Source organism: Eptatretus burgeri, chromosome 17 (genome assembly GCF_056783735.1).
Source record: "Eptatretus burgeri isolate ZD-2024b chromosome 17, Ebu_testis_v1, whole genome shotgun sequence".
NCBI classification, from domain to species: Eukaryota; Metazoa; Chordata; class Myxini; order Myxiniformes; family Myxinidae; genus Eptatretus; species Eptatretus burgeri.
The window spans coordinates 14629962-14654889 of NC_140977.1; the positions used below are offsets into that span (position 1 = coordinate 14629962).

The 24928-nt window shown below is 37.7% G+C and overlaps 1 protein-coding gene across 2 annotated transcripts in view; it reads right to left on the reverse strand.

Moving 5' to 3' along the window:
• Positions 1-1094: 1094 nt before the first annotated feature.
• LOC147009371 (uncharacterized) overlaps positions 1095-24928 on the reverse strand; it is a 36137-nt gene continuing 12303 nt past the window's right edge. For both annotated transcript variants that reach the window (XM_085862011.1, XM_085862012.1), the window contains exon 3: positions 1095-2721. In XM_085862011.1, coding sequence (XP_085718137.1) covers positions 1283-2721 — 1439 coding nt within the window. In that variant the 3' untranslated portion in view covers positions 1095-1282. The remainder of the gene's footprint in view (positions 2722-24928) is intronic.

The window sequence follows — 24928 nt, forward strand, 5'->3', positions numbered from 1 at the left end:
ATCCACAACAGTTTGGATTGCACCCTGGAGATGGAGGCTGAGTTTGTTTCGATGTGCAATGATGTCAGTGAGAAACATTAGTTGCACGACCTATTTGTTATAAAACAGGTCGGGATCGTTTTGAACTTTTTCGAACAAAAAGATCTTGATTGCATCGATGCTGTTCACAATGCATGCCAAATCCTTCCACGGCTTGGTCAATAGACATTGCTGTTAAACGGAATGTCATTGTATGTACATCTCCTCAAGCAGAACTTGAAATTTCCTGTGCATCAAGGAAGATCGAGCAAGATGAAAATTCATTATATTCACCACTGAAGTGATCACATTATTGAGCTCTTGGCACAAAGATTTTCTTGATGAATTATACAATGAAAATTTACCGTCGAGTGGCCAATTTGATCCTCAATGATCTTTGATCTTTACAAATCCCTTTTGTTTTCTGACCACAGCAGGGGCTCCATCTGTTGTCGAAGGAAACATTTTTCTGATGTCAATTTCTCTTTCCTCAAAATGATTAACAAACATCTTCACAATATATTCCCCTGTTGTTGTGCCATGCATGGGAATTAGGCAGCATACCTCTTCTCAAACTTTGAGTCACAGAACGTCACAACAACGTTGACCATGGTAAGTTGTTTATATCATCACTTTCAAGTGTGACACGAAATACCATTGCATCTTTTAATGCCACGATCTGTTATTTGTTGACGTTTTCTGCCATTTCGCTGATGTGTTTCTCCACTGATCTGGCAGACAAAGATAAGTCTTTAATTCTGAAGATCGTGTGTTCACTGTGCAAATAGTTGAACAAAACATTTGACCAACTGAGAAATCCTCTTTTATACATTCCCAGTCTGGAAATGTCTTTCCATGGTTTGCAACACCTTTTACGATTTTCGAACTTTCCTCTGTGGCTTGATTTTTACTGACACAACCATTCGTAAAGATACTGCTTTGCTTTCTGTGCATCACAATGGCCAGTTTAATTGATACCTCCTTGTCCACCTCGTCCTTGTCATGATTTCGTGCTTTGTTTGAAAATGTCATTGGATACGTGATGTGTGGCAAACAACACTTCACAACAAAGAGCATAAACAGCACGGTCTTTATTTTGAACAAATCTGTATTCATCTCTCGAAGAGGGATAAAATTAGTGTACATCGAACTTTTCTTTCTTTCGAACCGCTATTTTGCCCCCCCAAAAAACACCTCATCAGTGGAATTTATCATGAGATTTCTTGAGAATCAAGATTGGCTGACCCCACCAAACATTATGCAGTTAATAAACCAATTGAATCGTTTTTTTGTGAATTATCATGTGCCTTTTAAGGTGACCTGACTGATTAAAAGATTTTCCACAACTTGTGCATTTGTATGGGCGTTCTCCATTGTGAATCATCATGTGTGTTTTAAGGTTAGATGAATAAATGAATGATTTTCCACATATTGTGCATTTGTGTGGGCATTCTCCATTGTGAATCATCATGTGTGTTTTAAGTTTAGATGAATGAATAAATGATTTTCCACAACTTGTACATTTGTGTGGGCGTTCTCCATTGTGAATCATCATGTGTGTTTTAAGGTGAAATGAACGAATAAAAGATTTTCCACAACTTGTACATTTGAATGGGCGTTCTCCATTGTGAATCTTCATGTGTGTTTTAACGTAGGATGAACGAATAAAAGATTTTTCACAACTTGGGCATTTGTATGGGCGTTCGCCATTGTGAATCATCATGTGTGTTTTAAGGTGGGATGAACGAAAAAAAGATTTTCCACAACTTGTGCATTTGTATGGGCGTTCTCCATTGTGGATCATCATGTGCCTTTTAAGGTCGAATGAACAAATAAAAGATTTTCCACAGCTTGTGCATTTGAATGGGAATTCACCATTGTGAATCATCATGTGCCTTTTCAGTTCGGATGAACGAATAAAAGATTTTCCACAACTTGTACATTCGAATGGGCGTTCTCCAATGTGAAGCTTCATGTGTGTTTTAAGGACAGATGAATAAATGAATGATTTTCCACAAATTGTGCATTTGTACGGGCGTTCACCATTGTGAATCATTATGTGTCTTTTAAGTTGAGATGAACAGATGAAAGATTTTCCACAAATTGTGCATTTGTACGGGCGTTCACCATTGTGAATCATCATGTGTGTTTTAAGTTTATATGAACGAATAAAAGATTTTCCACAACTGGTGCATTTGTATGGGCGTTCACCATTGTGAATCATCATGTGTGTTTTAAGTTGAGATGAACGAATAAAAGATTTTCCACAACTTGTGCATTTGTGTGGGCGTTCACCATTGTGAATCATGTGTGTTTTAAGTTGAGATGAACGAATAAAAGATTTTCCACAACTTGCACATTTGAATGGGCGTTCACAATTATGAATGTTCATGTGTCTTTTAAGGCGAGATGAATAAATGAAGGATTTTCCACAAATTGTACATTTGTGTGGGCGTTCTCCAGTATCAATTATTAAATGTGATTTTAGGGTGGATGACTGAGTGAACGATTTTCCTTGAGTTTGATCAGCTTTTTTTCCTTTGTGAGACTTGTGAAAATTATTCTCTGCAAAGATTTCATTATTCGGTTTGTCTTGTTTGTAAAAAGTCCTCTTGCACGCTTCAGTTGGCGGGTCTTGCGGGTGTGTGTCTGAGCTGTTCCGACAAGTCGCTGCAGTCTCTCTTGGAGATTCAATGGATCCACCTGCAAATGTAACATCACATTACCTGTAAAAAAAAAAATCAGATTCTGTACAATACTTGTAATATTATTCTGACAAACGTACCCAAACATGTACAACTGCATTTGCACATCTATTTGTTGTATTGCAAAAAAGTAAAAAAAAATTATTGAAGTAAATGTACATTATTCTGTGTTCAAGTTTGGGTTTTCCCCATGATATTTATAATTTGGGGTAAATTCATCCAATTATCAATGATGAGCCACATGTTTGTTCCTGAAAATTGACAGCTTTTGTAAATGTGGGTGAAACAAACTGCTTTACTTTATTAGACAATTCATTGAAAACAATACCCCAAGTAGTCTTCAAATACATGCTTCAATATTTATAAAAATATGATGTAAAAGATAGTTGAAAAAAAATAATCTGGAACTGTCATGCTATCGACATTGTATTATCTTATGTACTGTGGGAAACTGAGTTGTTCATTGAATTTATAATGAGGTAAAATGCCAATTTACTTTCGTTTATGCTTTAATCTTCTTCTTTCGGCTGCTCCCGTTAGGGTTCGCCACCGCGGATCATCCGTATGATTCGCATAGAGATTTGGCACATGTTTTACACCGGATGCCCTTCCTGACGCAACCCTGGTCGCCTCTTACGACACAGGGATATGGTACACCTATTTTAACTGGGGTATACACCGGCCCAGTATATTGGTACTCATTTTGCCGACCTCGGAAGGATGACAGGCTGAGTCAACCCCCTGGTGTATTAATTCAGTGGCCCAACGGGGCTTGAACTCAGGACCTTTTGGATCCCAAGCCGCTGCCCTAACCACTGCGCCAACACCAGGCTTAGTTCATGCTTTAATACAAGAAAGAATTTAATAAATATATGCTGGGAAAGCTTGCAGGGAGGCATTGTACACATTCCTTTGAAGTCGTAAAGGACATTGTAAAACCTTATCTCTTGATTCACTGGACCAGATGGCCAGGGCAAGAAATTACATCCTCTTTCCTCCCCTCACCCAGACAATCTGGTGCAAGCACCAATAAGAAACCTTTTCTCATCCTGTGTTTGTGATTTTCACCTTATAAAGTTCCATCTGTTAATTTCCTTTGATGTAATCCCCACACCCCGGTGAGATCACATATATACTCAATGTACTCTTTGTAAAATTAAGTTTTTGCTTGCGACCGCTCCAAGCAAAGCTTCAATATGCACAAGCTTGTCTTTTATTTGAAACTGAACAAACAGCTGAAACTCAACAAAAAGTTCTGTCTCAAGGTGGCCAAAACTGCCTCGACAGTCCCACCCTTTTCCAACACCTTATTAAAGGTTAGCAAAGGTACCTGGCGTTGCTGGGAAAAGGGGGGCTCTCCTCCCACCCCAAACCCTCTGGACTCCCACCATACCCATTCCCCTTCCTCCTCCCACCCTCCCTCTCGACTCCCACTGCAACCGGTAAGTTGTGAAATGTAAGAAAAATGAGTTGAAAAAACACTGGAAAGGTGTATTATGTAATTCTTCTACGTAATTTATTATTTCTTGCGAATTGATGTAATTATTCTATGTACAGGTAGTTGGCGACTTACGACCGCAATTGGTTCCGACCGATCGGTCGTAAATCGAACAACGTATATTTTACGTAATAAAAATAAAAATAACTTTTGGGGGGGGGCACTTTACGTGCTCGTAAAGTCGAACAGTCGTAAGTCGCATCGGTCGGAAGTCGACAACTACCTATATTACGTAATATGTAATTCAATCCCGTCTGAAATTCTGTGATTGAATTGAATTTGTAATTTCTCTATTTCTAAATCCGTTCCCTTTTTGTCTCTTTGTCCATCTTTCTTGATATATACATACCATCATCACTTTGCTGAAGGGGATATTTAAGGTGGGAGGGGAAGAGATATAGGGCGGAAGAGAGAGGGAGGGGAGGGGAAGAGAGAAGAGAGAGAAAGAAAAGAGAGAAGAGAGAGAAAGAAAAGAGAGAGGAGAGAGAAAAGAGAGAGAAGAGAGAGGAGAAAGAAAAGAGAGAGAAGAGAGAGGAGAAAGAAAAGAGAGAGGAGAAAGAAAAGAGAGAGAAGAGAGAGGAGAAAGAAAAGAGAGAGAAGAGAGAGGAGAAAGAAAAGAGAGAGAAGAGAGAGGAGAAAGAAAAGAGAGAGAAGAGAGAGGAGAAAGAAAAGAGAGAGAAGAGAGAGGAGAAAGAAAAGAGAGAGAAGAGAGAGGAGAAAGAAAAGAGAGAGAAGAGAGAAGAGAGAGGAGAAAGAAAAGAGAGAGAAGAGAGAAGAGAGAGGAGAAAGAAAAGAGAGAGAAGAGAGAAGAGAGAGGAGAAAGAAAAGAGAGAGAAGAGAGAAGAGAGAGGAGAAAGAAAAGAGAGAGAAGAGAGAAGAGAGAGGAGAAAGAAAAGAGAGAGAGAAGAGAGAGGAGAAAGAAAAGAGAGAAAGAAACGAGAGAGAGAGAGAGAAACGAGAGAGAGAGAGAGAAACGAGAGAGAGAGAGAAAGAGAAAGAAACGAGAGAGAGAGAGAGAAACGAGAGAGAGAGAGAGAGAGAGAGAGAGAGAGAGAGAGAGAGAGAGAGAGAGAGAGAGAGAGAGAGAGAGAGAGAGAGAGAGAGAGAGAGAGAGAGAGAGAGAGAGAGAGAGAGAAAGAAACGAGAGAGAGAGAGAGAGAGAGAGAGAGAGAAAGAAACGAGAGAGAGAGAGAGAGAGAGAGAGAGAGAGAGAAAGAAACGAGAGAGAGAGAGAGAGAGAGAGAGAGAGAGAGAGAGAAACGAGAGAGAGAGAGAGAGAAACGAGAGAGAGAGAGAGAGAGAGAGAGAGAAACGAGAGAGAGAGAGAGAGAGAGAGAGAGAGAGAGAAAGAGAGAAAGAGAGAGAGAGAGAGAGAGAGAGAGAGAGAGAGAGAGAGAGAGAGAGAGAGAGAGAGAGAGAGAGAGAGAGAGAGAGAGAGAGAGAGAGAGAGAGAGAGAGAGAGAGAGAGAGAGAGAGAGATGTTTCATGAACAACAACAAAAAAAAAACACACACACACACACACACACACAAACAATGATTTTTGCCGAAACAACGCATAAATCAAGACAAGAGGGGGAGCACTTGGTAGAGTGCAAAACCTCCGCCGCAAATACTGCTAGGTCACTCAAGTGAACCTGATATCCTATTCATTCCATTTGATGCCAACAGTGCTCACAGAGTTATAGTTTGCAACTTTCCCTTTTACATTTAACTTTTACAGACTCAATTCATTCATCATAATCCTTGAGACAGAAATTGATTTTACGTGGGTATATCCACCTGAAGTTCCAAAATCAGCCGCAATTATAATTTTGGCATGTTTTTTTTGTTGGAAATCACTTAAAACATGAAAAACTGCAAAAAAATTGAAATTTTGTTGAAAGAAATTTAAAAAAATTTTTCCTCTAACAATTTTTTTTGGGGTGGGGGGGGGGGGTTGGAAATCACTTAAAACATATGGAAATGCAAAAAAAAGAAATCGAAATTTTGTTGAAAAAAAAAGTTGCAAAAATGTTTTTTTGTCCAACAATTTTTTGGGGGGGTTGGGGGTATTGGAAATCACTTAAAACATGTAGAAATGCAAAAAAAAATAAAAAAATTCAAATATTTTTTCAAATTGGCTGCCATAGCGGCCATATTGGATTTTGGACCAAGTCCAAAATCTAATGGCATGATCCTTGGACCAGACCTAACCCTTCCCCCCCCCCAACAAGTTTCGTCGAAATCCGTCGAGGAGTTTTTCCGTAAGACTGTTCACAAACAAACAAACAAACAAACAGAAAGGGGTGAAAACAGTAACCTCCATCCATCTTCGATGGCGGAGGTTAAAAATGACCACATGCAAAGATTGCAAAATGATGTGAAAATATCCTGGAAGTGGAAGAGATCCAAAATTGTTTGTCAATTTGTTGCCATTTTTTTCTGTCACCCCCACTCTTTCACGAGACAAGTTCATATGTTAACATGTAAAATAAATCAACAAAAAGTGTCCAATTGAAGCCCAATTAGAATTGACGATCGGTCAAATTTAGGATACCAGGATAAAACAAGAGGGGGAGCACTCGATAGGGTGCAAAACCTCCGCCGCCAATACTGCTCGGTCACTCAAGTGAACCTGATATCCTATTCATTCAATTTGATGTCAACAGTGCTCACAGAGTTATAGTTTGCAACTTTCCCTTTTACTTTTAACTTTTACATTCTCAATTCATTCGTCATAACTAGATTCCTTGAGACAGAAATTGATTTTACGTGGGTATATCCACCTGAAGTTCCAAAATCAGCCGCAATTATAATTAACCTCCGCCATCGAAGATCGGAGGTAACTGTTTTCACTCCTTTCTGTTTGTAACTTACGAAATCTAAAGATTTCGTAACTATATTGATGTCTTCCGTTTTTTTTTGTTTGTTACTTACGAAATCTAAAGATTTCGAAAGTATATTGATGACTTCCATTTCTGTTTGTTTGTTACTGACGAAATCTAAAGATTTCGGAAGTATATTGATGCCTTCCGTTTCTGTTTGTTTGTTTGTTAGTTTGTCACTTACGAAATCTAAAGATTTCGTAAGTATATTGATGCCTTCCGTTTCTGTTTGTTTGTTACTTACGAAATCTAAAGATTTCGTCAGTATATTGATGCCTTCCGTTTCTGTTTGTTTGTTTGTTTGTTTGTTTGTAGGCACGATAACTCGAGAACGGAAGAAGCTACCAATGTCAAATTACACCACGTGATTCAGGAGGGTGGTGGCTAGCGCTGATTAGATTTTGGTCAAAATCAGTCAAAGGTCAAGGTCACAGTGAGGTCAAACATCCAAAACATTCGATTTTTGATGGTTTGGTATAGAATCATCTTAGAAACTTCTGGTTTGCGTCGCGACGTTCTCTCGAGATAGCTTTTATTAGACGAGGTCAGTGGTCAAGTTGACGATTTCGTAAGTACCAGTCTATGACTTCTTGTTTGTTTGTTTGTAGGCATGATAACTCGAGAACGGAAGAAGCTACCAATGTCACCAGGTTACACCAGGTGATTACACCAGGTTACACCAGGTGATTCAGGAGGGTGATGGCTAGTGCTGATTAGATTTTGGTCAAAATCGGTCAAAGGTCAAGGTCACAGTGAGGTCAAACATAATTCCGTAAATTCATGTGGAGAAATGGAGTATTTTTGCTTCGCTCGACGTTACGAGTTCGTTTTAACTTCGATTTTAATTTTGTCTTCGGTTTTTGCGATCGCTTTGGACGCTTAAAACTCGGTTGTCAAAATTCTGGTAAAAATCGGATGTTTTGGAGACGTTTTAAGATTGTATAAAAAAATATTTCACTCGACGCGTCACGGGTCATCCCATGAGGCAGTGCGCTCGAGCAGACGTGTCGTTGAGTGACGTTAAGGTTTTGCGTGGAGAAATGGAGTTTTTTGCTTCGCTCGACGTTACGAGTTCGTTTTAACTTCGATTTTAATTTTGTCTTCGGTTTTTGCGATCGCTTCGGACGCTTAAAACTCGGTTGTCGAAATTCTGGACAGCGATGAATAACTGATATATATCTTCTTCTTCTTCTTCTTCTTTCGGCTGCTCCCGTTAAGGGTCGCCACAGCGGATCATCCGTATGATCCGCATAGTGATTTGGCACATGTTTTACGCCGGATGCCCTTCCTGACGCAACCCTGGTCGCCTCTTACGACACAGGGATATGGTACACCTATTTTAACCGGGGTATACACCGGCCCAGTATACTGGTACTCATTTTGCCGACCTCGGAAGGATGACAGGCTGAGTCAACCCCCTGGTGTATTAATTCAGTGGCCCAACGGGGCTTGAACTCAGGACCTTTTGGATCCCAAGCCGCTGCCCTAACCACTGCGCCAACACCAGGCTGAATAACTGATATATATATATATATATATATATATATATATATATATATATATATATATATATATATATATATAATAAGTCTTTTATCAGATTCTTCTGAAAAGTAATACACCTATTATCTGGCATATCCTGCTGGTACTGAATCACTTATTTAAAAATAAAAACAAAAAAATGGAATTTTTAGAAGAAATCTACTTTTTGATCGGGACTCACTATCTGCAAACCACAGTGTAAAATCCTAGACCACAATGAATTCAGAATTCAAGCTCCCCTTGGGCTTCTGACTGATTCATGCTTTTATTAGACAAGGTCAGAGGTCAAGTTGACGATTTCATAAGTACCAGTCTCTGACTGCTTGTTTGTTTGTTTGTAGGCACGATAACTCGAGAACGGAAGAAGCTACCAATGTCAAATTACACCACGTGATTCAGGAGGGTGATGGCTAGTGCTGATTATATTTTGGTCAAAATCGGTCAAAGGTCAAGGCCACAGTGAGGTCAAAAATACAAAAAATGATAACTCGAGAATGGAAGAAGCAACCAATGTCAAATTACACCACTTAATTCAGGAGGGTGGTGGCTAGCATGATTAGATTTTGGTCAAAATCGGTCAAAGGTCAAGGTCACGGTGAGGTCAAACATCCAAAACATTCGATTTTTGATGGTTTGGTATAGAATCATCTTAGAAACTTCTGGTTTGCGTCGCGACGTTCTCTCGAGATAGCTTTTATTAGACGAGGTCAGTGGTCAAGTTGACGATTTCGTAAGTACCAGTCTATGACTTCTTGTTTGTTTGTTTGTAGGCATGATAACTCGAGAACGGAAGAAGCTACCAATGTCACCAGGTTACACCAGGTGATTACACCAGGTTACACCAGGTGATTCAGGAGGGTGATGGCTAGTGCTGATTAGATTTTGGTCAAAATCGGTCAAAGGTCAAGGTCACAGTGAGGTCAAACATAATTCCGTAAATTCATGTGGAGAAATGGAGTATTTTTGCTTCGCTCGACGTTACGAGTTCGTTTTAACTTCGATTTTAATTTTGTCTTCGGTTTTTGCGATCGCTTTGGACGCTTAAAACTCGGTTGTCAAAATTCTGGTAAAAATCGGATGTTTTGGAGACGTTTTAAGATTGTATAAAAAATATTTCACTCGACGCGTCACGGGTCATCCCATGAGGCAGTGCGCTCGAGCAGACGTGTCGTTGAGTGACGTTAAGGTTTTGCGTGGAGAAATGGAGTTTTTTGCTTCGCTCGACGTTACGAGTTCGTTTTAACTTCGATTTTAATTTTGTCTTCGGTTTTTGCGATCGCTTCGGACGCTTAAAACTCGGTTGTCGAAATTCTGGACAGCGATGAATAACTGATATATATCTTCTTCTTCTTCTTCTTCTTTCGGCTGCTCCCGTTAAGGGTCGCCACAGCGGATCATCCGTATGATCCGCATAGTGATTTGGCACATGTTTTACGCCGGATGCCCTTCCTGACGCAACCCTGGTCGCCTCTTACGACACAGGGATATGGTACACCTATTTTAACCGGGGTATACACCGGCCCAGTATACTGGTACTCATTTTGCCGACCTCGGAAGGATGACAGGCTGAGTCAACCCCCTGGTGTATTAATTCAGTGGCCCAACGGGGCTTGAACTCAGGACCTTTTGGATCCCAAGCCGCTGCCCTAACCACTGCGCCAACACCAGGCTGAATAACTGATATATATATATATATATATATATATATATATATATATATATATATATATATATAATAAGTCTTTTATCAGATTCTTCTGAAAAGTAATACACCTATTATCTGGCATATCCTGCTGGTACTGAATCACTTATTTAAAAATAAAAACAAAAAAATGGAATTTTTAGAAGAAATCTACTTTTTGATCGGGACTCACTATCTGCAAACCACAGTGTAAAATCCTAGACCACAATGAATTCAGAATTCAAGCTCCCCTTGGGCTTCTGACTGATTCATGCTTTTATTAGACAAGGTCAGAGGTCAAGTTGACGATTTCATAAGTACCAGTCTCTGACTGCTTGTTTGTTTGTTTGTAGGCACGATAACTCGAGAACGGAAGAAGCTACCAATGTCAAATTACACCACGTGATTCAGGAGGGTGATGGCTAGTGCTGATTATATTTTGGTCAAAATCGGTCAAAGGTCAAGGCCACAGTGAGGTCAAAAATACAAAAAATGATAACTCGAGAATGGAAGAAGCAACCAATGTCAAATTACACCACTTAATTCAGGAGGGTGGTGGCTAGCATGATTAGATTTTGGTCAAAATCGGTCAAAGGTCAAGGTCACGGTGAGGTCAAACATCCAAAACATTCGATTTTTGATGGTTTGGTGCAGAATCATCGTAGAAACTTCTGGTTTGCGTCGCTACCTTCTCGAGAGACAGCTTTTATTAGACAACGTCAGAGGTCAAGTTGACGATTTTGAAAGTACCAGTCTATGACTGCTTGTTTGTTTGTTTGAAGGCATGATAACTCGAGAACGGAAGAAGCTCCCAATGTCAAATTACACCACGTGATTCAGGAGGGTGATGGCTAGTGCTGATTAGATTTTGGTCAAAATCGGTCAAAGGTCAAGGTCACAGTGAGGTCAAACATAAATCCGTAAATTCATGTGGAGAAATGGAGTATTTTTGCTTCGCTCGACGTAACGAGTTCGTTTTAACTTCGATTTTAATTTTGTCTTCGGTTTTTGCGATCGCTTTGGACGCTTAAAACTCGGTTGTCGAAATTCTGGTAAAAGTCGGATGTTTTGGAGACGTTTTAAGATTGTATAAAAATATTTCACTCGACGCGTCACGGGTCGTCCCATGCTGCAGTGCGCTCGAGCAGACGCGACGTTGAGTCACGTCAAGGTACAATTGCGTGGAGAAATGGAGAGTTTTGCTTCGGTCGACGTTACGATTTTTGATGGTTTGGTGCAGAATCATCGTAGAAACTTCTGGTTTGCATCGCTACCTTCTCTGGAGACAGCTTTTATTAGACAAGGTCAGAGGTCAAGTTGACGATTTCGTAAGTACCAGTCTATGACTGCTTGTTTGTTTGTTTGTTTGTGAACAGTATTACGGAAAAACTCCGACAAATTAGGACGAAACTTGGTATGGTCCAAGGATCATGCCATTAGATTTTGGACTTGGTCCAAAATCCAATATGGCCGCTATGGCAGCCATTTTGAAAAAATATTTGAATTTTTTTTTTTTTTGCATTTCTACATGTTTTAAGTGATTTCCAACCCCCACCCCAAAAAAATTGTTTGAGAAAAAAAAAAATTTGCAACTTTTTTTTCAACAAAATTTAGATTTTTTTTGCATTTCTCCATGTTATCAGTGATTTCCCACAAAAAACATGCCAAAATTATAATTGCGGCTGATTTTGGAACTTCAGGTGGATCTACCCACATAAAATCATATTTCTGTCTCAAGGAAGCTAGTTATGACGAATGAATTGAGTATGTAAAAGTTAAAAGTAAAAGGGAAAGTTGCAAACTATAACTCTGTGAGCACTGTTGACATCAAATTGAATGAATAGGATATCAGGTTCACTAGTAGGGTGAATATACTGATTCTGGCTCACTTTTCCCTCTGTAAATGAATGGGGGATTTTCAGTGATTCATTTTTTTTTCCCCTAAAAAGTAAACACCCTTTTTATCCCAAGGTATATTTATTTGTCTCCCCTTTTTACCTTTGGACACTTTTTTTCAAATAACCAATGCAATAAGATAAAGATTTGTTCAAGTAGTAAAGTCGTCATGCGATTTGATAAAGGTGATTCTAAAGAAATATCTGAAACATGTAAGCCGAGGGACACTCTTTTTCAAATAACCAATGCATATTGTTTAGCTCACTCATTGAACCAATAAAGATTTGTTCATTCTCAAATTCCTTCAATACTTTAATTTTCTTTGCACACTAATCCCCATCTAAAATATTTAAAAACAAAACATTTGAATCTTTAGATTTTTTAATCCTTTTGTGCCATTACGAAATGATCAACTTCTCTTAATGCTCTTGTTTGACCACTTCCTGAGCCACAGGTTATTTTTTGTTAAGTCACGCCCACTTTCATAAGCCCCGCCCACCTTATAATGAAATTTAAGCCCCGCCCACTTTTCCATCACCCCACCCACTTTTCATGAGGTGTTTTCGTAAGCTCCGCCCACTTTGCATGAGGTATTTTCATAAGCCACGCCCACTTTCCGAAACCCCGCCCACTTTTACGAAGCCCCGCCTACTCTTACATCATTTCCAGTTCATTTCTGACTCACAAAGAAATCACGAGAAAATTCTGGAATGTTATGGTTTTGAAAAATTTCCCAACGAAGGCTTGTCTGGGTTTGCCCAGGGAATTTCCAAAGGAAACCACACCCACCAGTCTTTCCCGATAAAAGCCTCAAGCCCAGGCTCCATTTGAAACATTTGTTTTTGCTGGCAATGGTGTGCTGTGTGCTTGCCTGGAACTCTACTACTTGTATGGAACGAAACCTTCAAGTTGATGAACTGGATTCAAACCTCTTATCCATTGAGGTAAGATTTTATTTCCCTATTTTCAGTTTGATTTAAGCATCGACTCATTTAAAAATTAAATAACTTAATTAATACATTATTATTTTCTCTCACAGGAAATTGTATCTGAAAATACGGATCTTGCCACAACTTTGGGCGAAATTGTTGGCTTGGTTGAAGACCTTGTGAGCGACCAAGACCCACAGAACGAGCTAGGCCTTGAGTGGGATGACTTTGGGGTTCCTTGGAGATCGACTACTTGTATGGAACTAAACATTCAAGTTGATGAACTGGATTCAAACCTCTTATCTGTTGAGGTAAGATTTTATTTTCCAATTTTCAAAGTTTGATTGAAGCATACTCATTTAATAATTAAATCACTTGATTAATACATAATTATTTTCTCTCACAGGAAATTGTATCTGAAATACGAAATGAAAATACTGCTTTTGCTACAACTTGGGGCGAAATTGTTGGCTTGGTTGAAGACCTTATGAGCGACCAAGACCCACAGAACGAGTTCGTCCTTGATGACCCAACCAAAGAGTTGTACCTTGGAGAACAGCAAAGTCCTGAAAAAGAGTTTTGCAACAATAGTACTCATTCTGAGTTATCAAGACAATACCCCCTGAACAAGTTATACCTTGATGAGCCAGAATACAAGTTTTACCTTGGAGAATCACAAATTTCAGACATTTTGAAAAATGGAGTTTTCCTTGATGATCCACAGTTATACTATGTGAGATCTATCACTGAAACCCATAAAATTGGAAAAATGGAGATTTCCTTGATGATCCACAGTTATACTATGTGAGATCTATCACCGAAACCCACAATATTTCTGGATATTGTGATTCCACCTTGGAGTCTTGGATAGATGGTTATATTTTTGGAGACTTGAAATGTGGGTTCTGGCTTGATAACTTACAATGTGATACGTATCTTAGAATGTGGTTATACCTTGGAGACTTGGAAAGTTGGGTTTATTTTGGAGACTTGAAATGCTACCACTCTTTGGGATCTAAACCTATCAAGAAAGTTCTTACTCCCCCTTTCGCCGTCATCAAACCTGAAAGCCTGAAAAGACATAATTGGAAGAAGAGAAAAAAACATAAAAAATATATATTGTTCATTCTGGGAAGAAAGTGCAGGCTTACTCCCCCTTTCTACATCATCAAACCTGAAAGCCTTAAAAGACAGAATTGGAAAAAGAGAAAAAAAAACGAAAAAAATATGGAAATCTCATTTTGAAAAAGACATTGTGTTGGGCGAGGGTTGGGGGGGGTTGGGGTTGAGATTTTGAATGTGAGGGTTGGGGTTAAGATTTTGAATGTGAGGGTTGGAACACACACACACACACACACACACACACACACACACACACACACACACACACACACACACACACACACACACACACACACACACACACACACAACCAAACAAAAGTTAAGCCTTGACAATTCAGTTGAGGATTCTGTATTTGGGGTTCACAGATTGAAGAACGTCCCCCTTGACACACATTATATACTGTTATACACCTCGGACTTGGCCCTCGAGTATCCACAACGGTGTATAGTTGGAGGGAGTGAAGCGCCAACCCATTGCTCCCATTGCACACACACACATCAACAAACAAAAGTTAAGGCTTGACTATTCAGTTGAGGATTCTGTGTTTGGGGTTCAAAGATCTAAGAACGTCCCCCTTCAAACACATTATATACTGTTATACACCTCGGACTTGGCCCTCGAGTGTTCACAACGGTGTATAGTAGGAGGGAGTGAAGGACCAACCCATTGCTCCCATGGGTATTATCTGCTTAGTTTTGTCTTTTGTAATTCCTGTGAATAAAATGAACCTAAAATCTCTTCCCCTTCTAAATCATATATCTTACAAGTCCAAGGAACCGTATCTATTACATAAAAATTTTTTTTAAAGTTCGTTCGTCCATCGTTTAATATAACCTTTTTCAAAATGAGATTTCCACCGATATATTCTTACGACATCACCAACTTTGAACTTAGGTTTTCTGATATTAATCTATTTTCATATTTTAATTTTGTAAATGTTTCTGATGGTTTCATATTCGTTCACATGTGAATTGTGTCATTATACTTATCCACAATATCCTGAATAAAAGATGACCATTGTTGTGAACAGAGTTCTGTGAATTTTTTATATAGTTTCTCTTTTAAGGTACGATTAAAACGGTCAATAACAACGGCCTTCCCTTCATTAAAGGTACTGTCTAATGTAATCCTGTTATTTTTTAGAAAATTCAAAAATGTCTTGTTATAAAACTCTCTACCCTCATCAGTCCACAATTTTTTAGGTTTTCTCTTACTTTTATTAAATATCTGCTGAAAGGCTAACAAAAGAGTATTACCTGTTTTGTTTTTTAAAGGGACAACCCATGCATATCTACTCCTCAAATCAATAACGGTTAAAGCATACTTGTACCCCTTATCATTATTGAGTTCAATCAAATCAGCAGACCAGATATAATCAACTTCCTTGGAATAAACCTTCCTTCTACGAAACTTTGTGAATATTGGTTTATGTAATTCATCAGCTAATTGCTCTTCAGTCTTCATGACATCATTAGAGCCCATAAGTTTTTTGAATTTCCAAGTCCAAGTTTCAATTTAGCCCTGATCATCTTCTTCACGATGAACCGATCAACTTTTTCTCTCAAAGTTGGATTTTGTATCAGAGACAAATTATACAACATTTCTCTATCGGCTTCATGCTTTTCTTCCAAAGTTGTGGTATTCCCATAATCAATATCGTGTCTCATGCACACTTCATCAACTCTATTGATGGGTTTACTCCATGATTTAGGATTGTCTGTCTCATCTAATCTTTTATCCAAGTTTGTGCCTGGACCACAGAAAGAATACCCTGGTAGATGTAATTCCCCTGGTATTCCAGTAGTTGTAAATTTACTTCCTGATAAAAACTTTTGTATATCTCCTCAGAGTTTGTGTTTGGAGAAAAATTGATTTTTTTTGAACCACACACCGAACATATACCTTTTTGTATAACCCTGTTATTTTTACTTTTAAAATATGAAATATTTTTAGTCTAAGTTTTCTTTTTACATTTGAGACAATAACTCATTTATTTATGAGAAAAATTCCTGCAGAGTGCAAAAACCTTTTTCGTTTCCAACATGCACATTTGAATCTTAATTTTTAAAACATAAAGAATCCTTAGAAATGCCTTCACTCTCTCCTCCATTTATTGAAGAAAAAAATGAAAAACAAATTAAAATGAATATCTTGTTGATGTCAATAGTCTTGTCGAAAGTATTGCAAATAGACTTGTCAATTCTTTGTTTTCCTCCTCGGTGGGTTGAGTTATTTTCTGTAATATCACCAATCTTTTTTTAATCTCACCGGTTTCCATATTTTGATATTAATTTGGTCTCGCTCTTTCCTCCCTCTCCTCCCTCTCCTTCTCTATCTTCTCTTTCTTTTCCCTCTCCTCCTTCTCTCTCTTCTCCTTTTCCTCCTCTTGAACTCCTTCCTCGTCCCTTATTATCCTTGAATCGCTTACACCCCACAGAATATCATACATATATTCATCAGGATTTCTTGTTATTCCTGTATCCAAAATAATTTTTTTACAACAGGAAACCAATAAAATTTCTTTTGAATTTCTGAAAGAGCCTTACCTTTTCTTAACATAATAATTTTTTCATTACTTAACATTCTAATTAAATCTAAAAGTTGTCGGTTTATCAACATCAGCATAATGCCAATCTTTTATTGAAAATACCTCATTCTTATGTTGTAGAACATATTTATTAAAATACCGAATACCCTTTTCTTGAAGGTATGCTTGGACACAGAAATGATAATTTTCTTGAAGCCTTCTTGCTGTCATTTATGTATTAGAAATATATCTTCTTCTTCTTCTTTCGGCTGCTCCCGTTTGGGGTCGCCACAGCGGATCATCTGTATGATCCGCACAGTGATTTGGCACATGTTTTACGCCGGATGCCCTTCCTGACGCAACCCTGGTCGCCTCTTACCACCCAGGGATATGGTACACCTATTTTAACCGGAGTATACACCGGCCCAGTATACTGGTACTCATTTCGCCGACCTCGGAAGGATGACAGGCTGAGTCAACCCCCTGGTGTATTAATTCAGTGGCCCAACGGGGATTGAACTCAGGACCTTTTGGATCCCAAGCCGCTGCCCTAACCACTGCGCCAACACCAGGCTATGTATTAGAAATATATGTTGGAGTAATATTATGGCACGAAACACCTCCCCATCTTCCCATAGTTAAATCATTTTGTATTTCCTTACTTATTATATATAATCCTGTTTTTTTCTGTTTTCATGATATAAACTAGGGCAAAACCATTATTATATTTACCCTTATTAAATTCTTTTATTTGTTGTTTACTAATCGTGGCTCCACAAAACTCATTCTCCATACCAAGTGGATAATATTCTTCCTTACGAGACTGATTTAATTGTTCCAGGTCTTCTCGGTCAATTTTAAATGACCAATTATACCCTTAATCATTCATATCATACCCCCATTGTTCTATTCTCAGACAAACGATACGCCCTTCTTTATAAAAATTTATTTTAATTTGAACTGTGAATTCTGTATGACCTGGAGTTAAAATCAACACTTCTGTATCTTTGGAATACACGGACGTTTTATTTAAGGATATATATTGTGATAAATCGCTTAATCTCACCAAGTCATTCGCGTCAGTCGGGCTTGGATATTTTTTTCATTTATAAGCATTTTTCATGTTAATATTTTTGGTTATATTATATTTATGTCGTTCAGCCTGTGCCTTTGTGTAATAATTTGATAAATCAATATCCAGTTCTTGGGATACACCAAAGATAGAACCATCTTTACCAACATAAGTCATTTATATTAGATTAAAAATAATATAAAATTTTTTATTTTTGTTGAGTTGAAATAACACATATAGACATAATTGACCACAACACTTGGAATTTAATTCTTGGACTTGAAATGTGTGATAAACACCATTCTGTAAGAATTTTATGACTTCAACAAGTGGTGGAAGACCAAAACTATCAAAATAATATTTGTCTTGACTGTTAAAAATACAAACCCAATGAGAACCGTTCCCATTATTATCTTCGAAGTTCATAATAATATTCTTTGTATGTTTAGGCACATTTGTTAATTCATCTCTCATACAAATAACCACATTATGAATTTTTAATTTCTTACAATATTTGACAAGTTGTAAATTTGATGTATTCTTTCCAAATTCTTTAAAACCACTCATCAATGCTCATTTATTTATTAGAAAGATATAATACATTACCTCTTTTCGTTAATTTTACACCTGCTTGTGCGATAGAAGAAAGCATATCTCCAACTAACAATCTCGCTTTATCAGGCAGACCTTCAAGTTTTTCAGCAAAATCTACAATTACACTACTTCCACTAATTTGTTTCTCCAACTCTTTGTTATGTCTTTCCAATTCTTTTTGAGCCTGGAGTTGAGCCTTCCTTTCATTGGCAGTTTTCACCACTGTTGAAATACCACCCATCAGTGCTCCAACCGCACTTAAACCAGCAAATAAAGGAATTAGAAATGGGAGAAATCCTCCACTCGTCTCTCTTATTGAATATTTTTTCAACATTGGTTTTGTCATTTTAATTTTAAGTGAGCCAGTATCGTTCAAGATTTTAACCTGTTCTCTTGTGAGAAAAACATCAATTCTTACTGCTCCTTTTCTCTGAATTGTATTAACGTTAATCGTACAAGGCTTTTGATTTTGAACACAAGATGATAGTTTCTGAAGATTGATTTGATTAACATATACCCCAGTTGGTACTTTGCCACTCATTTATTAAACAAAAAATTATGTGAGACTAATCATAACACCATTACCTGTATTAATCTGCAATTCTGTTTCTTCCAAAAGCAAACAATATGTATCAACTTATTCACTCTCTCCTCTTTCAATGTATGGGGAAGTATCCACTCGATTAGACTTTATAGTTTCCTTTTGAGCGCTCAGGTCAAACGCATAGATTGTATACAAACTTTTAAATGCTGTCATATCCAAAATAGGTTCTTGATTTGATTACTTTCACACACCTTTTGGTAAGACTTGTATGCTTCAGCAAAATCATTTTTTTCCCAATCAATTTCCAATCTATCTCATGGATAAAATGTTCCATCGAGAGAAACGGGAAGTTGTTTCACCTTAGCATCATCACTCAATGCATTATTCTTATCAGTCACAGTATCACCACCTGGCTTTTTAAAAATTATCCACAGGTATTGTGGCTTTCCTTCCAGAACACCCAAATTCCACGTGTAAGTGCTTGGTTGAGTTTAACGTGTTGACATCTTCTTTTGAGGTATGATACACGGAGTGGTTTCTTTGAGTTAAGTCTTCTGTTCAACATTTCTTCTGTTTTAAGATTCGGAGTATATTCACCAATATACCAATTCATTTCCTCAATTACAAATTTATTCTGATCACCAAAAGCACTACAAACACCAAAAAGCAATCTATTTTCATTGTCATTCCTTTGGAGTTGAAATCTAATTTTAAGACCATATAGAACTTTATCATGATCACAAAATCCAAATATACCTTTAAGAGGAACTGCCACAGTAAAACCATTAACTGCTTTTGTATCATCAGTATACACTCCTTTCCTGTGAGTATATCCAGGGTCTGTGGTTGTTCCCGTTGGCATATCAGGAATAAAACCTTCGACAGACAACTTTCCTATTCTATAACTGAATGTACAGAGTGTAAATTTCATCATTTCAGATACAGCAGAGACATAATCAACCGCTTCAACTTCTTGTGTTCCAATGTACAAACGAACACTATCAAACATTTTCCAGAAGAAATCATTTACGAGTGTAGCGTTTGTGTTATTCCCAGCCTTAGTGAATTTAAATTTACACAACAAGAAAATTTCGGATAGATTCAAATAGGTTTGTTGATTATTTATTTCAAAACTTTTTGTACCATTTGCATTCCAGTCTGTTCCAGTTATTGCATTTACCTTGAAGTAATCTTCTTTTGTAGTGGAGTTTGAGATGATAATGGTATCATCCAAATCATAGATACCATCAATTGCTTCCATACTTGTATTTATTTAGGAAAAAAAGATGTTAAAACTTTTGAAACCCTGACCCAAGTATTTGAATTATTTTCTGTCGTTCTTGGGGGGACAACTGAGTTTTGCCTTTCTTAATTTCTTTAATTGCTTGTAATTCATGAGATTCCTTCTGGGCATCTTTTCTGCTCTTTACAGCACCTGCTACATTTCCCAAAGCAGAAGCAGTTGAACCAATTCGGTCTTTATGTTTCAGAAGAGTTGAACCGATACCCATTAGAGTATCAATTATCCCATCTCCTCTAAATTGATGTCTGACACCCCTTTGTCTCTTCGGTTTATAGTATCCTCTACCAAGATACATACCTTCACCCTTGTAGTATGGGGAAAGGAACATCCCTTCCCCTGTAATTATTTTAAATTTTCCCAACTCATGTTTCCTCACAATAACCATCGTATTTATTTATTGGAAAACTTCACGTAGGTGAATTCTGATGGATATAACTTCCCCATGAAAAGAAATCAAACAATTATATTGGTCGGTTATCCTAAAATTTACTCTGTGTATGTTTTTTTCCTGACACAGGGAGATAAACCAAATTTTTGGGTTCCATATTGAATTTATAACCAATTGGGGTTGAGTATACACTGAATGAAAATATTGTATTTGTTTTTATTCCATCATTATAAGCACCATCAATCAAATCACAGTGAATTAAGACAGAGTTTATTCCTGAGGGTAACTGAATGACATTATTACTGTAAAACGTCCCATTAGTTTCAATCTTTTTTGAGGAGAAACCCAATAACTCTCTAAATGAATTATCAATTGTGAAATCAACCTTGTAGTTATTTTTTTAACTTTAATCGTTGATTTTGAAGGATGTTTTTGAATGTCTATAACAATATTTTTTGGTTCATCACCCTATCCTTTCATAAGACGAGCAATTTCGGAAGATATTTGAGAAATCTCATATGCTCCGGGTGAGACTGTTATCGTTTTGTATCCACTTCCCAGATTATAACTAAACTTGTCATTTTTATCAGTTATATTAAATAAGGTATGATAAGTTTCCAGGACAATAAAGATGTCTCATATTCTTTTGTTGGATCAAGTTGTAGTAGGTATGGGAATGAAGATGTGTGGTCGCTTGTTGTGAAATTAAAACTCAGGAATGTGCTTCTCATCTTATTTAATATGAGATAAAATGTCTTTATATTGAGATTTATTAATTATTTTCATGTTCATCAACTGGTCTAAAATGGCTGATGCTTAATTAAAACAATTGTTATTTCCAGCCTTCTTACTCCCGAAAAACAATAACAGTCAATTCAAGGCCCAGTCACACCTTGACGTTTTAGCCAGCAATGGCAACGAATTAAAATGTATGTAAAACGCTGGCTTCTGTTGAACTTTTGATTTTTTTTTATCTTGCCAAAACGAAGTTTTTGCAAGATATGTTAGTCAGCTTGTATGTTTTTTTTTTGTTTGTTTTTTTTGTTTGTTTGTTTGTCTGTCTGTAATCATGTATAAAAAATTCTGCAGAGCACAGTTATCATTGGAAATTTTTGTAACTTCGCATATCAGAGGCCGAAAGAGGTCCCTTTCAGTGCACAAAATTTTGAAGGTCAAGGTCAAAGGTCAAGGTCACTTTGTCGCAAATCAGGGGCGTCGAGGAAACCCTTATTTTTTGAGTAATTTTGATCGGATCGTCTTCAAACTTCATGGGAATATAACTCATAGTCTGGCGCTCAGCTGATTAATTTTTGGTGCGATTGGCCTTGACCTTCAAATGTTTTTTTTTTCTTTTTTTATTGGTCTGTAATCACGTATAAATCACTGCAGAGCACAGTTATCATTGGAAATTTTTTAACTTCGCATATCAGAGGCCTATAGAGGTCGCTTTCAGCGCATAAAATTTTGAAGGTCAAGGTCACTTTGTCGCAAATCAGGGGAGTCGACGAAACCCTTATTTTTTGAGTAATTTTGATCGGATCGTCTTCAAACTTCATGGGAATTTAGTTCATGGTCTGGCGCTCAGTTGATTAATTTTTGGTGGTGATTGGCCTTGACCTTCATGATTAGCGCCTCAGGTCAAACATATTTGACCCCAAGGTCAAATTTTCAAGTTTTAGGAACCATATCGTGTAGTACCTCAAATTGAACACCTCAATGAGTGCTTTCTAGATATGTCAAGCTTGAGACATTATGACGTCATTTGGTGACGTTATGAGGCAAACACATATTTTTCATGGTTACTATGTCGAACGATTCTCATCGGAATCTCTCGTCGGCAGATATTCCTCAAGGAGTCGCTCCTGGTGGATAGCAGCTCTGTTCCCCTCAGTGTGACCTTAAATAAGTCACACGTGGTCACCTTTTGGCAAGATACGGGTCACCCTGCAGGTGACATTGGTTTTTTATTTAAAGATTCGGACGTATTCATAACGACTTGGTCTTATGCACAACATATTAGTAACGGACACAGAACGTTTCGTTGTGTTATAGATAACTTATACCAACGAATGCTGAACCTGTTGTCGGCGTTCACAACCTATGCCCAACGATAGTCTAACTTAGGCATAGCGCGCTGCATGCATCGCCGACGATGACGTGGCGTAGGTTATGAAAAGGCTGCCGCACAACGATTAAAATCATAACCGTCGAAGAAATGGAAGTGTCAACATCGCCGTCACACCTTGGCGATCTTGCCAGCATATGCCGACCTCTGAAAAATACGTCTAAAACGTTAGAGCATGTCGAATACGGTATGGGTAAGTTTGGTATGCTTGAATAGAACGCTAAAGTACGCAATCATACGTCGTAGTAAGTGGAGTACGTCTTGTAATTTTAAACATGTTGAAAATTTTACAACGTACTTGTGGTATGACACACGCTCCGCATGCGATGGCAATAAGTTGTATGCACGATATGAGATCGTTGACACACATCGACACACGTTACTTGAAAGGTACTCATAAGTCGAAAGACGTCAAGGTAATGGTTAGCGTCAGTGTTCCAGACTCCCGGTTTTTTTTTTCCTCGGTATGACGGTGTACAGTGCGGTTATGATTTAAATCGTTGAGCGGCAGCCTATTAATTATAACCGCACTAGAAATCCAAGTGTCAAAGTCACAATCATACCGAAGGAAGGAAGAAAAAAATAAAAATAAAACCAGGGAGTCTGGAACACTGACGCTAACCATTACCTTGATGTGTTTCGACTTATGAGCACCTTACAAGTAACGTGTGTCGATGTGTGTCACCGATCGCGTAACGTGAGTACAACACGTTACTCATAGGTTAGAAATAAGTTTCGGGTACGCTAAACATTACCTCGACGTGTTTCGACTGATGAGTAACTTACAAGTAACATGTGTCAACGATCGCATGACGTGCCTCCAACTTATGGCCAGCGTTATGTGGAACGTGTGAGTCATACGCTGGCATAAGTCTTAAAATTTCAAGCATGGAAAATTTGAGGACAACCGAAAAGTACAACGTTTAATGCCAGCGTACAACGACGTATGGCAGTGTTTTTCAGCGTGCTCTCAATGTCATCAAAACTTACCAATAACGTATTCGACGTGTACCAGCGTTTTCGACAAATTTTCCAAAAATCGGCATAAGCTGGCTAAAACATCAAGGTGTGACTGGGCTTTAACCAATTGCGATGGGTCATTTGGAAGAAAACTAATACCTGAACCAAGGATACTTAAAGTCTGCATAATGTGTTTCTCCTTCTCATTTTTCCGACTTTTACCAGAAATACTAACCCTATAATTAAAAGTGTTCAGCAGATCAATATATACTCTATCATCATTATTTTTCATATCCAATGGTTTATCAATATACTTTGATTCATCCCTCACAGTTGAACCTTGTCGTCCATATTTTGTGAGAAGAAACATTAATCTCGGAGTTAGTTTAACAGGGGGTTGAGCAGAACCCAATAACTTTAATTCATCATTAAATATCAATACCTTTTCTTAAACAAAAGGAAATATTGCTGGTTGTTCTGTTGGAATGAGTCTTGCTTTGGTTTTTGAATCCGCTGAATATTCCTTGTTTTGAAGAGCATTCACAATATAATCAGGGGGTCGATTAATCTCTTCCAGTTGTTGAAATAAACCTTCATCATCATATTCTAATTCTCCTAAATGCTCTAATTCTCCTCCGTCATTTGATCAAAATCTTCTAACATTTGAAGTTTTTTAGGAGTATATTCTACTGTGGGAACTGTGAAAACATCTTTCATTTTTTCTTGGGAAGTTTTTAAAAGTGGTTTAAAAAATTTCTCTTGTTTTCTTTCAAATGCTTCTTCGCCCGTTAGTTTCTGTCTGCGTTTCTTCTTTATGCATTCCTGTTGTTTTACAACTTTTGAAACCAACTCTTGATGTTCCTTAAATCTTCTTCTCCTTCTTTCGCATCCATTTATTTGTTGGAAAATATCATTTAATGAATTGTAAAGATCAAACAGGGAAATTTTCCTTTTCTTCATCATCCAAGTAGATGTGTTCAAATAAATCCTTTTCTTTAAATATTTCATCAAATTCTTTATTAACATTAATACTAGTTGTAATTTCTTCTTCACTAATACTTGCATCTCTGCTTTTCATACGTTTGCGTTGAGTTTCTTCATCAACATCAAAACCGAATGATAAAATCTTCACTCCTCTCAGATGTTTAATAATTT